General features: G+C 41.1%; 1 protein-coding gene across 1 annotated transcript in view; it reads left to right on the plus strand.

Annotated features, from left to right (window-relative positions):
- Window positions 1-17,731, plus strand: part of bcr (BCR activator of RhoGEF and GTPase) — an 87,885-nt gene that overhangs the window by 37,848 nt on the left and 32,306 nt on the right. Inside the window, exon 3 of the mRNA XM_042395564.1 lies at window positions 13,497-13,681. Coding sequence (XP_042251498.1) covers window positions 13,497-13,681 — 185 coding nt within the window. The remainder of the gene's footprint in view (window positions 1-13,496; window positions 13,682-17,731) is intronic.

Genomic DNA, 17,731 nt, shown 5'->3' on the forward strand with positions numbered 1-17,731 from the left:
TTCCCCCCTCTTGTTCTCTATTTCAAATCCTTGAGTCAGTTTTAGTCAGACTTTGTTCTTCATACAGCTGCTTATACAGATATCAAGAAACAAATTAAGTTTCTTTGAGAAACCAGGAAGTGTCCACGAGCAAATTTTAGGCTGACTTTTTCCTAATTTGAACAACAAAGAAATTCATAAGACATTCACCTGGGATGCTTATTTTTTTCTGTTTATACTTCTTAAGTAGCATAAATAAAAGTCTGTTCTGTAGCCTGACAGGTTACCTAATCAGAAATGAAATGCTCTTCCTGTTGGCTGTGGTAACCCAGGCAACAGTTCCCCTGGAGACGGGGCTTTGGCAAATCTCTATGGTCCGTTTAGCAAAGTCCTAATGCGTGTCCCCTGAACAGCTCCGGCATAAAGCAGCAGTTTATTGCCCTGAGCAGCGATGATGCTGCGGCTTGTGTTTGACCAGAGATTAGGCAGATTGAGGCCTTTTGTGCCGGTTCTGCTGTTTGTCGATGATAAGCGCCGCCGCAGCCCACAGTGTCTGAGCCGGGAGCGGTAAGAGAGGGGACAGGGTTGAGGTAAACTGAGTGGAGCCTTTTCAGTTTGTTTTCAGGTTGGATCGGGCATAGATCATTAATTGATGTTTTTCATTCAGCTGTTTGCACAAGGAAATGAGAAATGACTTTTTCAGCTTGTCGGCTGATGTGTCATACATGTCATACACAAAGTATCTTCAGTGGGTACGTCATACTGTAACAGTAGGCTTAAAGGGTAGGTTCATAATTTTTTCATGTCTGTCTTAAAACAACAGTCAAGTGCCCAAATGAACAATGAAAGAGGTTTTGCACGCCTGTAATCACTCCCTCTGTTCATACTGATCATTAGTGCTTACAATGTGATGAAGGACAAAATCTACTGTCCTCGTTTTGAGAAAAATTTAAAAAAATATATTTAAAAGTTGATCTGAAGATAATATGAGGCTTCAGATGTCTGAGTTAGTCAAATAAAGTGGATATCTTCTACAGTTACAGTCTTTTTAGTAAAAATTCCCTCTTTGTTTCTCGATGGACAGTGTTTTCCTCTTCAGCTGCAGAGGAAAGATTGTAACAAAAAGAGGGAAACTGGCGCTAAAAAGACAGTAACTTTGAAATATATTGACTAGAGTTGACTCATTTTGGCAGCTGAAACTTCATATGTGCTTCAAATAAACTTTTTCTAAATATATTCTTGCAGGGAAGGAGGACTGTGGATTTTGCCACCCCATCACTTACACTGAAGGCAAATTAGGAAAAGATCTCTATGGCCAGCATGAACAGGAGGACTGATTACAGCAAGAAAAAAAAACAGTTTCAGTGTTCATTTGGGCACCTGAATATTGTTTTTAGACAGACTTGAAAAATTATGAATCTATCCTTTAATACAAAAAACCCATAACATCACAAAGTTTTAAACAATGCCACCCCTTTCATCAAATAAACCTACCTCTCCATTGGTTAACACTTTTGAATGATCCATCCCACATTATGTCACATCCTAGTTTGGCAGGAAATGCATCAGTCTAATTTTTTCAAAATGCTATTTCGTTGTGATTCTTACTGAGATTTTGCAGTGAACAGTTGCACTTTCCATATTAATGATTGGATATATCATATTGACATGAATCTGAATGCCTGTAGACTAGTTGTATTGTCTATATGAAACTAATCAGTGTATTACACTGTAGACTGGCAGAACTTCAGTTGTTTGGCAGAAAGGCCTAGCAGGGGGTCTGATGCTTTGATACGGTTTCTTAGAGACAATCCCAGCAGCAGCAGCAGCAGCAACATTACCTGCGTTACAGGACTCTCGGGATTGTTGTGTCTCAGAAATGAAGTTACGCCAGGAACTCACACTCTCTGAACTGCTTAAAGTACATAAAATGATTGGATGCGGTTTCAAACTGCACGGGTGGTTAAACATTTGAGCCATTTGCACTTTTTCTTCATTCCATTTCTGTCAAGGAGTTTATTTCTTAATCCGGAGAGAAAGTGGTGGCTCGTTATACAGTAGCTGCTCAGGTGAGGCTATATATGACTGGGAAACTCCACCTGTTTACACTGTATTATGCTGTTGCAGCTCCTCAGAATTGAACAAATAAATGATTAAATTTACATTTAGAGAATCTGCTTCTTACAGTATGTGGATGTAGTCACACTATCAGCCTCCAGCTGGCTTACTATAGTTTGGCGTCTGCTGTGCTACCAGACTGTATTTTAATTACACAGGACTCTTGCAGCTCTACACCACCTAAACAGTACATACCATGAACCCATAACCATAAAACTCACAACTGCTGCACATTATAGATACCGCTAACAAAGCATTTGCTATACTCTCTTGGTCTTTTGTTTCACCACTTTTCCCATCTATGTTGCCACAGTTATTAAAAAAGTAGTAATAGTTGTAGTCATTGTAGTATTACATGTGTATGTGGATTTGAAAATATCGTGACACAAACAAAATTCAACAATGATTAATTTTTTGAGTTAAAAGACGTGTCAATAGTAATTAGACCCCTGCTGAACACCTGCTGTCAGACACATCATTTATCTTTATTTGTGGTCTGTCATAGATTATTGCCCACTAATTAATATTTACCAGCTTTCAGCAGACAGTAGTGTCTCAAATCAGATCCAAATGGCAAGGAGGGGCAGTACAGGCATCACTCATCACTGATAAATGTAAAATGTTACATTTTGTGGAGCAATCATCAGTATTTTACTTACAGTTTACTTCAGTTTTTCTATCAGACTGGATGAAATGTACCAGGATCATCTGTCTATCAGCTGATACACACTCAGACCTACAGTTGCTTTTAGTTCTATATTTTTATTCACAGTAAGGCTGCAGCTAAAGATTATTTTTATTAAAATAATTTGATTATCAAAATAGCTGCCAATTCACAGGCTCACACATATTTTGTAACTGATTGGCTGCTCAATCAGTTGTGTCAAGCCATGTTGGTCCAGTTGAGTGAAAGGAGCAGCACATATTTTGGGGTCCACTACTGTTACTTTAGGATCCTGTCATGATTTCAAGACATGACGATATTTTTAAACGGAGGTATGTGTTGCCAGTAGCTGATAACGGCCAGTGTGCATTTTCTAGTGGGTGGTTTTATTGATTGAGGTTTAGTAATTGGATTTCAGCTCCCCCTCCTGCAGGCATACATGGATACACAAACACACCACATGAAGACACATAGTAACACAAAACCCTCCTGACCTTTGTCCCTACTCTTCCAATGCGTTAACCTCTAACCTCTGACCTTTTGCTCTGCTTCAGGGGCTTGAGTGCCTCCAGCAACAGACGCATGAAAACAATTAAACACCTGTGATTGTGTGATAATATTTTGTTATACTGTATATTCATATTTTGTTTCACTATATGTGAAAGGAGGCATTGTGATGACTTTATTAAGGCCCACACTTCGGTCTTGGATAAGCTGTTTCAGTCAAACTTTGGATGCTAAAAGATGCTAAAAATTACCTTCAGCTAAACATCTTCATCAACAATAAGGCAAATGTGGGTATACATAATTAGCATTTGTCAGTGACGTTGATTCTATTTTTATCGAGCACATTAGAGCATTTAAAACCCACACATTACTTATGACAGGCCACAGAATGTTTTGCAGATAGTCATGGAGATTTAAGTGCCGGCTTCACTGTAGATAAATTAATGAGTCTGCTCTCCGCCCACACAGAAACACACGCAATTGCTGCGGTGCTCATGATGCATTAAGGAGAGTGTCAGAGGGCTGAGCTCTACCCTCAAGATTTACCGTCGCGGTGAGATCGCAGACTGGCTCCTGCAAAGGCCAACGCGGAAAGGGAAATGGGAGAAAAAAAAGCAGACGGACGCAATAAGAGGGAAAGAGATGCTGTGGAAAGATAGTATTCAGGAGGAGAAAGAGCAAGAGAAAGAAAGCTCTCCTGTTGTGAAAGGAAAGAGCGGAGTGGAGATAAGAATGTGTTATTATCTTGATTAGCTGCAACAGATGCAAAGAGCAAGACAGTGTACATACCGTAAATACGACCACTTAAGACCCATCATCACCCGTCTACCCTGAAATTCCCATAGTGTACTATTTGCTGACTTAACCTAAAAGCCAGGCATTCTCTATTTTTCATTACACATTACCATCTTTGCCTGTAGAAACCGCAGTCTAATGAGAGCAGTCCATGTTCCCGAGCAGAGCTGGTAATTTAGCACGCTGTATTATTAATCAGAGTCTCTGTGTGATTTTGCAGCAATTTGAACGCTTATTTCCCCCATAATGCTTCAGGGGTCGGGGTAATGAGTCTCCTTCCTAATGACTTTGGTAGTTGACAGGGGAAGACACGACAGGCGCTTTATGGAATCAAAGGTTTGTCTGACAAGATGAGGGAAGAGTGGTGTGTGTGTGTGTGTGTGTGTGTGTATGTGTGTGGTCATGTGTCCACTGAGACAGAAGAACGCTCTCCTCGAAAGTCTTGTGCGATCAAAGGAAGCGGCAGCAGGAAGGAGAGAGAATACGCAAAAAAGATGTAGACTGAAGCAGAGAGATGGAGAGAAACGGCAGAGGATGTAGGACACAGCGCAGAGGGAAGCTGACACAACACACAAGATGCGACATATGGCTGTTTGTCATTCTGTCAGACGAATTTGCGGCAGCCCGTGTGATTAGTTGTGCAATTATCTTTGTGTCCATGTCTTTATTTCTGTCAGGGATTATGTTTATTTCTGTGTTTGGGTCATTTCCAAACCTGCCTGCCTGTCAACCTTTGTCTGTTTTAATCAGTTTTATCAAATCATTTCTCTGTCCTATTCCTTGTTTGTCTGCTTTCCCATATTTTATACCCGACAGTGGTGCAGTAACCCCTGACAGCAAACTATCAGGATGAGGCTCAAGAAACACAGCATTGAAATATCTGAAGTTCTTAAACAATAGTCGATGCATCTCTTATTTTATTGATACAAAATTAACCACAATTAACAACTCTTAATTAATTGGTTGTTTGAAGACACCAGAATTTGAAAAAGTCTTCTTGTGCTTGGGAAAAGTTGTGGGTATTTCAGCAGCCACACATATCTCCATCGTCTGTTTAGGAGCGACTGAGATTGACACTAAAATGAGAATAGCTGGTCCACCTTAAAGGTCAGTCCACCTTAAGTGAGCGTGGTCAGGTTAGGCCAACCCATTGTCACTAACTTCGGCCTTTGACTTTTCTAGGAGTTGGGGAAACAACAGACGAGACTTTTCTTTGTTCAGAGAAGCTGCAACATTTATTAACTGACACATTGTAGTCTGTACATTTACTGCCAAATTTACAACTTACTGCTAACCATTTCCTCTGCTCGCATTCACGTCACTTTTCAGCCGCGCACTCTCTCCACTCGCTACGCACACACATTATGCACGCAAGGAACTGACTCACGTTTCAGAACAGCACTGCACAGAGGCTCCCAAACGCTACTGGTGTCCGAATGAATGGATATTTGATCTTGTCTACTACCTGCAGGAAACTGGTCATAACCCTCAGACAAACAGACTGAGATCCTGAAATGCACTATTATCATCGGAACATTCGGTGGGTTTAGTGGGTCTTAATAGCCAAAAAGTTATTTTAGATCACAGTTAGCAGTATATAAGGCAGCAACTAACAGTGCCACATAGGGTTGTGAACCAAAAACCAGATCCAAATTAGAACCAAATCCAAAATGCCAAGAAAAATTGCCATTAAAAAAATTGAATTTTGGTTCTGCTTATCGGTTCCTAAACATGATAACTCTTTATTATCGCAAACAAAGGCTACATATCTGCAAGGACGTGGCTATCTGTGAGGACCTGTCTACATCATACATCAACACAACAGCGTGATGATTTGTTTAGATACGAGCATGCACGGCTAACGTCACAACAGTAGTGAAAGGTGGACCGCGGTAAAGTGTGGCTTCACTTTATTAAAGAAAACAACAAGGAAAAGTGCATGTGGGAAGCTAATTAGCTGTGAGTCAGGTTGAACATCAAGTCTGACCAAACATTTAAAGCAGCACGGTGTCCATCTAAAAGAACATTCAGTGTTTGATGTTTTGTGGTCTCCGAGTGTGAGTGTGTCATCAGCCGGCGCTAGCACCTCGCTAGCACTCACACTAACACAAGTAGATGCTTAAAAGAATAAAGATATTTTTGTTATCTAAACATTTGACCTCTTTTTTTTTTACCATTTTGGAATTGAAATCAATGAGATGACCAATGAGAAACCGATGGGAACCGATGAGAACCATAATCAGTGAGCAGAATCAGAATCGATAAAATTCAGACGCTCCCCAACTCTAGTGCCACAGGTTAAAAAAAACTCATCAGTGCTTGCAGCCTAGCTGTCAGTGTGACAGTGTTTCTGTCTCTGTGGCACAGATTTATGACATGGACAAACTGTTTGCATCTGTTCCCATGAGCAGTTGAGGAAAACACACAAAACCACACAAATATTTAAACATATAAAAACAGCTCATGGCACAAACTGTAGCATTGTGATCCCACACAGTAAACAAGGCACCACAAATATCCTCGTTCCTCTGCTCATCTCTCTGTTCTCTCTTCCACCAATGATTTGATTTCAGGCTACGCTCTTTCCTCTGTTGCTTTTTTTCTTTTTCCATCCTCTGTTCTGCCTCTCATCCACCCATCCAGAGACAAAGGGATGATTACATCACCGCAGGGGGCGCTGTTTGTTTTTTTGTTTTGTCTCTCTCTCTGACTTGGCGACCATCCCGGCTTTATAACTGAAACCGGCTGCTGCTGCTGCTGGGTCGTTTCCACAGAGATTATCGACACCGAGGCAAAGAGATTACCTCCAGGAAACAAAATGGTTTATTTTGATTTCTCAACTCGAGTAATGTTAATAATGCTAGGAAGTGGGAACAAGGAATTCGCCATCAGATAGACATCGGGCAGCTTTGATTGCTGGTTTGATTGGTGAATGATAAACTGCAATTGTAAAAACGAGACGAGGAAAGTTGAGTGTGTGGTCCTCTTTGGTCCTCTTGGTCTTCTCAAAGGAGCAATAGAAAGACAAAAATAAATTCATAAAATAGAACAAGCTTCCAGGGACACATTTCTCCTGCAGAGAAGGTGCTTTACGCAGCCAAATACACACTTAACATGTTATGTGGAATCCAAGGCAGTCGTAGCTTTTACAGCAATCCTGCGAAGATGCCTTTAGGATTTATCTTTATCTCGTGAGAGTCATTTTGCTTCTCCAATCTAGTCGTAGACAGTTTCTATGAGGGATGCAAAGTGGCCACTGTGTGACCTCAAACGAAAGCAGTTCTCTGAGTACAGTTGAAAGATTGTCATGCCTAAATTGCAGATATTCCAGACTTTAAGAATAGATGCCACCCATGCAATTTATGGCACTACGTCTGCCTCTAATGACAAGATACCGACATTTATCAAATTAACTGCTGTCAAGTGCCTGTGCAGTTGCGAGGGGGATTACCACAGAAACGCTGTGTTCAAGTTCATTTGACGGCATGTCTGTCCCCCCCCCCCAGCAATGCTGTAGCTAAGGCTTCACTTTAATTTTCACAGCTTTCCACTTCCACTCATCTACCAGCCCCCCTCTCCCTCTGTGCTAAATTGTCTCTAAATTGGATATTCAGGCGATGGAGAAACTCAAGGGAAAGGGTGCCCTCTCTTCCTCTTTTCCTCATTTCCATCATAGTTTACAGTACAGTACTGCATATATATTTGACACCATTTTAGAGGGGCAGTAATGAAAATTTCATCTTATTTATCTCCAGAATCCAGACCTGGCCTCTTCAATAAGCCTTACTGGCACACTGTAGGCTACACGAATCAGATTAATACACACCGTTCGATCTCTGATTACTCCTCTCAACAGATAGCTAAAGAAAGAGGGCTGTAATGTTGTAGCGTAACATTAGGATCCTATGAGGCTGGGTGGGACATTAAGGTAAGTGTGTGAATGTATTTGTAATTGTGTGTGTGTGTGTGTGTGTGTGTGTGTGTGTGTGTGTGTGTGTGTGTGTGTGTGTGTGTTAGAGAGAAAGAGCCAGAGGTGGGGTTATATTGGCAGTGTTTGGATGACAGGCCAATAAAGGCTTCAGCAGCAGGGGCAGATTTATGACGGTCGTGACGAGTGGAAAGCGAGATGGGGGGATGGAGAGGCAGCCCTCACTATCGAGGATATCTTATGCCCCCTTTGAGAGTCACTCCCTCTCTCTCTCTCTCTCCAATTTCATGGCTCTCAGTCTGTCGCATTGTCTCTGTCCTCTCGCTCTTCATTGTTACTTATCATTTCCTTTCTTATTGTAGTAGTCTTCATGATTATTTCTGTCCTAACAGCGGTTTGTTTTTTACTTACACCCCTTCTTTCCTCCGGCGCTACTCAGAGCGTTAAAGGGCTTCAGGCAACAATTGTTTCCTTTGTCTTTAGGCCACAGCTCTCTTTATCTCAATTAAACTCAGACAAGCCTTTTAATTCCTCCTATGTGTGAGCATGAGTGAAGCAAATAGATTGTTAGCTCATTCATCCTTTTAAGCTGTTGCACTTTTGTGCTGTAACAGTACTGTGCGTGTAGATGTGGTATCCATTATGGCTGAGAGCAAGAAAAGGAAAGACTGTCCAAATCAATCTTATTAGAGAGGTATGAGACTTAAGAGATAGTAAACTTGGAATAGCATGAGACAAAGAGAATGAAAGGGTAAGAGAGAGTGGGTGGCTTCTCAAAATGATATCTTATTACAATAAGTAACCCACTGTACATGGCTAAAATGATAGAGATTATACACCAAACATAGACAAACATAGAGAACAGATTTTTTTCACAGGTCTCCAGGGTATAATTAGACATTTTTCAATATGATACAGTCAAGTTTCTGTACCAATACAGGAAAGACACTGTTGCTACTTCTTTTGATACCTTGAGTGTAAAAATGTTTTTCTACCAAACGTCTTTTTCAGTTAAAAGTATAATTTGGCATTTTAGGAAATAGACTTATTCACTTTCTTGCCAAGAGTGAAGTGAGAAGATTGATACCTCTCTGTAGGATGAGAGTGGTATTGATCTTCTCCGCTCACTATCGACCAGAAAGCAAATGAGGGTATTTTCCAAAATGTTGAGCTTTCATTAAAGGAAAGAAGCCAAAGTTTTCAAATGTTAAATGTTGTCTGAACATAAGTAGTCATACAAGCTTTATCTGCAGAAAATACAATTTAAAGTTATTATTTAAATCAAGATTAATCTGATTTAAGTATAATTAAACAAGATTATCTCTGTGAATAATTGTTGGAATGCTGTAAACAACTCTCTCTCTCACACCTCAGTTTCTTTTTTTCATTTTTTTAACTTCGATTTTAGTATAAGTATAAGTAAGTATTGTAAAATTGTTTCTTTTTTAACCTGACTGAGTGAACTACACAATAATTCCAATGTTCATGTTCCCTGTGCCCGTGCAAATGGCAATAAAGTGTCTTGAATCTTATGAATCTAACCATGTGATTAATAGGAACTTTCGCTTTTAACTAACTGACATGTTTTGATACTGTACCAAAAAAGCACTGAGGTTCGATATACCTAGCCCCAGTCTCATCAGACTCTTTGAGTGTTATATGCAAAAAAAAATCAGCAAACCCAGATGCACAATCCATTCTTGTCCAGATGTGTCAGGCTCCAAAAAATACCTCAGCAGTGCATCATGTGCAGCATATGAAAGTAGTCATGATTCAACAGTTTCAAACAGTTCCCATGTACAGTATTTGAAGCCCAAGACGCCCTATATTATACAGGACGTCCCATCAACAGACCAGTGTCACATGACACCCTGATACCCTGATACCCCTGCCCTGCCTGTGATACTGTTTTGGAAAGACCCATGTGTTGCCATGGCAGTGGAGCACCAGCTATTCCCAGTGTGATTATAGTTTCCACCTGCAGCAGGAAAAAGACCTGTTCCCCTCCCAAACACTGTTTCCATGTAAACATTTTACAGGAATGTGTGTGCGTATGTATATTTGCGTTTGTGTGGGTTTTTTTTTTTATATCTGTGGTTCGAAGCAGAGTTTGGTTGTTTTATTTTGCCAATAGCTCCAGGAGGAAATCAATGGGCGAACTGTTTTTCTCTTCTTTTTTTTTTTTAGAATAATATAAAGCAGTACTCTGTGTGTGTTTGTGCACTTGCCCTGCTCTCCAGGCATATGTATTAGCCTTTCTGTCATATTTGCAGTTTATTCTTTTCCTGAGGGGGAATCGTTCAGAAGACAAGAGAGAGAGGAGGGGGGTGGGGGGGGGGGGGGTGAGGTTGTGCTAAGCAGGAAGAGGAAGATGCTGATCTGTGAGCAGCATGAGGATGAAGAGGCCAGCTGTGTATCTGCGGAAACACAAGCGATCTGTTCACAAGAAGGAGAGAATGAAGAGAAGGGAGACAGAGAGAGATAAAGATAGAAGGCAGTTAGATGTATGCAAAGATGCAGGGCTCATCCAGACAAAGACCGTGAGAGAGAGAGAGAGAGAGAGAGAGAGAGAGACTTACTCGGGGCGACGTTAGAAGCAGTGTCTGGGCCAAGATGAGGTCAGACGTGGACAGACTGTAGCCTAGTGTTTGATGACCACAGGCTACGGTGACCCATTAACAGACTAGTAAAGCTCAGTCCCTCCTCCACTGGAAACTGCAGGTCATGCACACACACATATACTCCACATGTGCTCACATATATTACAGGTAGTAACATACTAATACATAGTCATAGTCTAAACAAATCTGATGTATTAATAGCTTTTTACTTTATTATGAGTCTGTTCTATGTTTATAGAAGAAAACGTCTAGATTGCCTTGTTTTATTTGTAAAAAGGAGATAAGCTGGAGCTATTTAGCTTGTTGCTTTCGTACCCTAGAGACACATAGCCTACATTCCCCAGAAGACACTCTGTTCAGTCAGAGTCAGAGCTGCCGTGATTCATTTGCCATTTCATGTTTCCTCATTCTATCTACAGTCAACACATTATTATTCATGATTGTGGTTTTAGGTCTATGCCTGTGCCCCCTTTTTAACCAAGAGGTGGTTACGGCCTAGAAAATGTTGTCTGGATGCTCAATGTTCTAGGCCTCAGGGCTGTGTGTACACTTGAGGCATTCCACACACACACACACACACACACACACACACACACGTACATATATGCATACACACCCCCTCAGTGCATTTCTAGTGACAACGTTTTTCCAAAGCTAGGTGGCAGGAATATTGAAATGAGTCCTGCAGTTATTCAAGTGTTGGAGAGAAACAGCTAAAAAAAAAACCCAACCCAAATAACAGAAATATGCCAGGATGGTACTCACTCATTTCCCACTTTGTGTTTTTCCCATCCACACCCCTTATTTTTAGAGTAGTGAATCAGCTTAGCATGTTCTTCTTCTTCTGAATTATATGAAGTTTTTGCTGTTAACAAACTGTAAAAACCTTTTAATTCTAACAGGCATAATAAGATAAATGTAACCTAAATGATATTACTGTGAAATCTGGTCATTCCACTGCCAGTTATAGGAGGATACAAATAACAGAAGGAAAAACATAATTAATATCATGTTTCCGACAATTACTGCACAATACTAGAAGATATTAAGCATGAACACATGAGTTAGAAAATATATAAGTAACAGAATATATGCAGGTTTACCAAAGTAAGAGCAGCAGCACATATGAGAATTCAAAAAATGAATGAAGAATGGGTAGTACACTACTCAACTTGGTTTGCTGGGAGGTTTGGCATTGTGGGAAGAGGCTGTTTGCACACAAACACACACACAGAGTCTCTATGTTGCCTGGCAGGACGCCGCTAGTCGAATCAGTCGCAGTGGGTAGCACCCGCCCACAGGCAGCAGCGAGTACACGGAGCGAGCGGTGGGTGGGCTGAAGGTCAGATGAGCCCTGGACACACTGGCATTGTTCTTTCCATCTATTTCTCTCTCTCTTTTTATTTTTCTCACTTTATGACCTGTGACTTAAAGAGCATATGTCTGTGTATGTGCGGGTGTAAGCCAAAAAAAAAAAGAAAAAAATCATAAAACACAATGAAAAACACTATATATGCCACTTAAATGTGTTTTTAAAGCTACAGAATGCTTATTTCTTAGTGTGGCCTGGAGAGTATTCTGTGCGTGTGTTTGTGTTTGACTCTGGAAAGAGCTGTGGCATGTTATTAGTCTGAGTCAGCACAGACGAGCTCTCTGAGAACTCTGTTGAATGTAGAGGAGTGGGAGGAGATGAGCAAAAGGTCTTCTGTGACACTTAGAGATGCATGATGTCTTCCCCTCAGCTGTTACAGATTCCCCGAACCGCTGACTGTACTCTCTCCTCCTGGAAGCTGAACATTTTTTCAGTGGAACCACACAAAGCCACACGTGGAGCTTCCTTGCTGAGTGTGACATCATAAAACAAGGCATTCTTATTCAGATCGTATGTTCGTTTGCATCCAGCTCACTGACCTTTGTTTTTTTTTTTTTTTGTTCTTTGTGTCTCTCCCACCTCTCCTTGTAAAGGGCAGCACACATAACCATAGGCAAAATCACTTTGTGGAGGCTGAACTGTTATTTTCCCACAGAGAAAGTGATAGCGCCCATCTCGGAAGCAGTTCCGAAGGAGGTTGTAGAAAATTTCCCTCGAGATGCTGCTCTCAGTGTTCAAATCATTTGAACCTTGACCCAGTTTATAGTTGGGCCTTTTCAAAGTGCTTCCTCTCAGAGCTTTTATGTTTTTGTATGAATGCATGAACAAAGATGCAGGGGGGAAACTCATTTTGTGTGCCCTAGTTTCTGGAACTGCATTAATTAGTGTTGGAAATTAGCAAAACATGACAACCTGCTGTGAATATGAGGCCAATCAGCAAATGTGTGACACCAATTCTGCCCAGCGTGTGTTGCAAAGACACCAATAATATGAACGGATTTTGGTCAGGTTAAAACTTACAAAAGTTATTTTTTGCAAAAGATATTAAATGATGTTGTCATGAGATTGTTTGGCAACACCAAATGGCAGTGTACCTCCCTACATTAACACTAAATGCAGGGCAGAAAGCTTCACAGTTAACACAAAGTTGATCATTTGGAGGTAAAATATGTCTAGCTAGACGTCTGCATTGAAAGTGGGATTAAATTTGGTTGAAAAGTGAGTTTTTTAAATACTTAATGTCCACATAACCATTGTGTCAATTACATTTATATTAGTAGATTTCACTGTGAATCACATCCCATCAGTGTGCTGAAATACAATAATTGAAATGCAGTTGAAATAATTGCTAGACATCTGAAAAAACTGTCACTTTTCCCCGACTTTAGACATATTTTGATCTGCAAATCACCAAATCAATGCTTACTTTCTTTACTACAAACTGTCTTATAAAGAAGAAACATCAAGAGTGTAAAAGATACTAACTTAACATTTGGTTCTCTCCGATCACAGATGGTCATTTTACCGGGACCCCTCCCTCGTATGGGTATGACGCAGACCGCGCAGAAGAGCAGCGGAGGCACCACGACATCCTACCCTACATTGATGACTCGCCGTCGTCTTCGCCGCACCTCAGCTCCAAGAGCCGCAGCAGTCGGGACACCCTCTCCTCTGGATCTTTGGAGTCCTCCAAGTCGGTCAGTACGCTATCGCACGATGTCCTACTGCTGGTGTTAACTTAAGAAAATAGATATTGAAACAGTGGTGAAAATTGTAGAAGCCCACTTGATCCTCCGTCATACTTCCCTTATGAAATAGTCTTTTTTTTGTAACTAATGTGAGACACAAAGCATAACACCATATGGATATACAATTCTAGAAACATGGGTGAAATCACTCCTCTATGGCAAAAGGTGCCAATACTTCCTTTGACCTGAATACAGAGCAGGAAGTGGGCTAATCTATTCTTAGAGCAATCCCGCCTCATCAAAAAGCTGTAAATTGATGAGAAAACAAATCTGCCATTTGAGAGGATTGATAAAGGACAATATCTCCTACCTCATGACCTCCGAAGCAGTCATCCGGTGAAGAAACTCATCCCCCTTAAGAGTCTGGTTTTTTCTCATCCAGGGTATTAGGCAGAATTACCTATCACCTCCATCACCCCATCACTGCCTTCATCCTCTTACCCTCCGCTCTTTCTCTCTTGTCTGGGGAGAGAAAACCCAGTGATCTATGACGTCTGGTGCTCCTCAAAGGTTACCATGGAGAGGATACACACATGCACATGCGCACATACACACACACAAAAATAAGTCTATTTTAGACTACCTTTCTTTTTTTTCATCTCTTTTCTACAATTTATATTTATTTGTATCTTAGGAGATCTAGTCATCACTGTGAGAATTTGTAGTTAGCAGATGCTAGAGCCATACGTTCCATTAGGATAGAGGGGTATCGTGAGAGAATGTAATAGGCTGATACTGCCCCTCTCCAGTGTGCCCTTGGAGGAAGTAATCGCATCAGTGGTCATGAAGCAATATCAGCAGACGCCGCCCCCCTCGTTCTTTGCTCACTGTCTGAGCCGGTGAGTGAGTGCCTGTCAATCTGATTGATGGCTTGATTCTGCCAATAAATGATGAGTCCCCTGACTGCATCCAACCTTTGACCTGCCAGCTTGGAACTCTCGCTGATTTACACTCATATAGGAGCATGTACGCACGCACACCTTTCATCCCAGCCTGAGGTTGCCTCCTCTAAAGCATACATACACACGATTTTCTGGCGTAGAAGAGATCGAAGGGGATTTGCTGAGTAAACTTTCATATTTAGAGTCAGAATCCCTGAGCAAACCTGACGATGTGTGTGTGTGTGTGTGTGTGTAAATATGTGTGTGTTAAGGGTTGGCAGAGGCAGCGTCTGATGGTTAGTTAAATATATTATGCAGCCATTCTACAAATATCCATCAACAAATCATCCGAGCAGCCAGACATGCTTTCAATAACTGTCATGAAAATGAAGTTAGCATCGTCCTTGATTTGCCCTTGGCCAGTCCCTCTTCAAACAACATCCCAGTCTGCTTCTCTAATTGATGAGTCAGAGCCCAGACAGGCTCTGATTGGCTCAGCGGAAGCTGATGGTTTTATGATGTCACTGTGATGAGTCATCACCATCAGCAATACTGCTGATTTAATTTTCTACAGTGACTCTTGTTCTCTTTATAATCTGACTCTTCCCTGCACTGCAGAGGGAAAAGAGGGGGGGGGTTACTGATTGGAAGTCAGCTGACTTATGAAGGCTATGTTGTAATATTTTGAACTGTTTTGCCAAAAATACTGATGACATCTTTCACAAAAAACGGTATGATTTCTTGGCACATACTTGTAGGGCAATCAAGGACAGCCACGGCTCACTTTATTTTTATTGGATTCTTTTTCCGTGCAAAGTTTGCTCAACCAAGACAAACTAAAGTCCTCCAAATTTTCTTGGGTAGATGTAGATGACAGGAAATGTGTGAGAGAGAGCAAGAGAGAGAGAGAGAGGGAGAGAGAGAGAGAGAGAGAGATTGGGAATGACATAACCCCATTGGTCAGAATTCCTATTTTTCTTTTCCCCGCTGTATACTGTATCATAATAACTAATTTCTTCGCTCTCTCATCTTATCTGATATTACACCCTTAGGCCCAGACCTGAGGGAGAGTTTGCCTCTTCTCTTACTCAGGGCTAAATCTCTAGATGGCCAACTTGAGTGGATTATGAGGCTTGGAAAGATTAAAATCTCCCTTGTTGTAGTGCATTACATCTGTAATGAACATAGCTTGTTTCCTTGCAGTTAGAGTCATGGCGTGACGTGGCATCATACACATCATCGTTATCCAGAATACCGCTGCAAACACCAACTCTGTCAGTGTCAGTCACATCTTGCCGAAGTGCATTCTGAATAACCAGAAGTAATGCTGCATGTCTTTCTCCTGCAGCACAGGATAATTCTGAGACGGCTCCATTACACAGCAGACACGTGGAGATAGGAAGCAATCTCATTAGGCATTTCAGAAAAGCGAGGGATGGCAGAACAGGATGCTAAACAGATTAGGATGTGAAAAATGAAAATTGAAAAGGGTTAATAAAGTGTGGAACAGGCCACGCATTGCCGCTCACTTCTCTCCTTTCCTCTTGAGTGTTTATATGAGCTGACAGTCTCCTGCACTCTAAAGGGAAAGAGAGACAGAGATGGAGAATAATGTTATTACAGTCGCTGCTGCTCCGTTTCTATCTGCGCCTCCTGAGCTACATCTACGCACTTGTCAAATAAACACTGTTTGTATTGATTCTCCCGCATCCCCTATAAACATTATCCGTGCATAAACAAATCAGAAGCAAATCAGAATTCCTAAATCATGTTAGATACAGCCACCGCTAAGGGGTGTGTGAGCAGAAGGAGGATTGGTTTAAGTGTGGGTTTAATAGGAAAATATTAGCTTTTATTGCACAGAAAATATAGACACGCAAACCCAAATATACCCTAAGCACGGAGAATGTGTTTTATTTATACTTTCTGATGACCAAACATGCAAAGCAGACACCCCTTTTAGTCTGAACCCAGAGATGGGCTCATTAGCTGCCAGGGCGATGAATAAAAGATGATATGTCTGGAGATGTGGGTACATCCTAAGGGAGGCGTCTGGGGTCTGAAACGATGAACAAACACTTTATGGCTCCCGTCTGCCCCCTGCTAGTTCAGTAACATGTGGCTGGATGTTTCAAGTTCCCTTCTTGTCATTTGCTTTGAATGTTCTTGATGCATCAGATGGACTCTGTTGGTGTTTCCCATGTTCTCTTAGCAGCGGGTATGTTCTGTGAGGGGTAATGACATATAGCTCATGCGGATACTTGTAGCTCATTGAAGGCTTTACATTCATTTTTCATTCATTCACAAACATTCAGGGGGCTCAGTTGCTGCCCCCAGGCTTTCCCTTTTAATTCAGTGGAGACAGACAGATTCAAAGCCGCTACAATGCAATGTAATGCATTTAAGAGCAATCCTATATCATAGTTACATTACTTATTTACTTTTAATACCCTCTTATTTGCACTTTTTTTATTTGCAAGAGAAGACTTTTCCACTTTTGGTTGTCTTAGAATCTATACATAATAACCAATTAGAGCTTTTTCAATAGAAACTGATGCTTTATACAGCGCGGATCCCCAGACAACTCTATGTGATGCATAATACATGTCTGTCAGAATCGTTTCCTTTACCCTTCACTTAAGAGAGAGACACAAAGAAAGAGAGACTTTTCAGTCTCTCTTTCTTTGAAAGAGGAAAAGAGAGAAGACGTATATACAGCAGAAGCATAAACTCTTGAAGACAAGAAAAACAGTCAGATGAAGAAGAGAGGACATGTTCTACTTGTAGTCTGTACATCATATCTACAAACTTAATAAATAGAATCATCTTTGCTTCATTCGAAGCTTTTGCACAAGTACGGCCTTGTGTGTCAATGGCTAAGATGCTGAGAGGCTGGAGCAACATAGTGCAACATAGTGTCTGTAAATCCTGGTGACACCTGTGTCATTCACTACATTACATAACCTGGTCAGACCAGCACAGAGCCGCCATCATAAAGGATTAATGGTTATTGATTGTAAATAGAACTATAACCGCTTACAGCGCCGTATAAATCCTGCGCTGCATTTAACTGTTCACAATACATGCAGTCAAGTCGCTGTTAATCAAATAGAACTTT

This window comes from Thunnus maccoyii, chromosome 19 (genome assembly GCF_910596095.1).
Source record: "Thunnus maccoyii chromosome 19, fThuMac1.1, whole genome shotgun sequence".
In the NCBI taxonomy this organism is placed as follows: Eukaryota; Metazoa; Chordata; class Actinopteri; order Scombriformes; family Scombridae; genus Thunnus; species Thunnus maccoyii.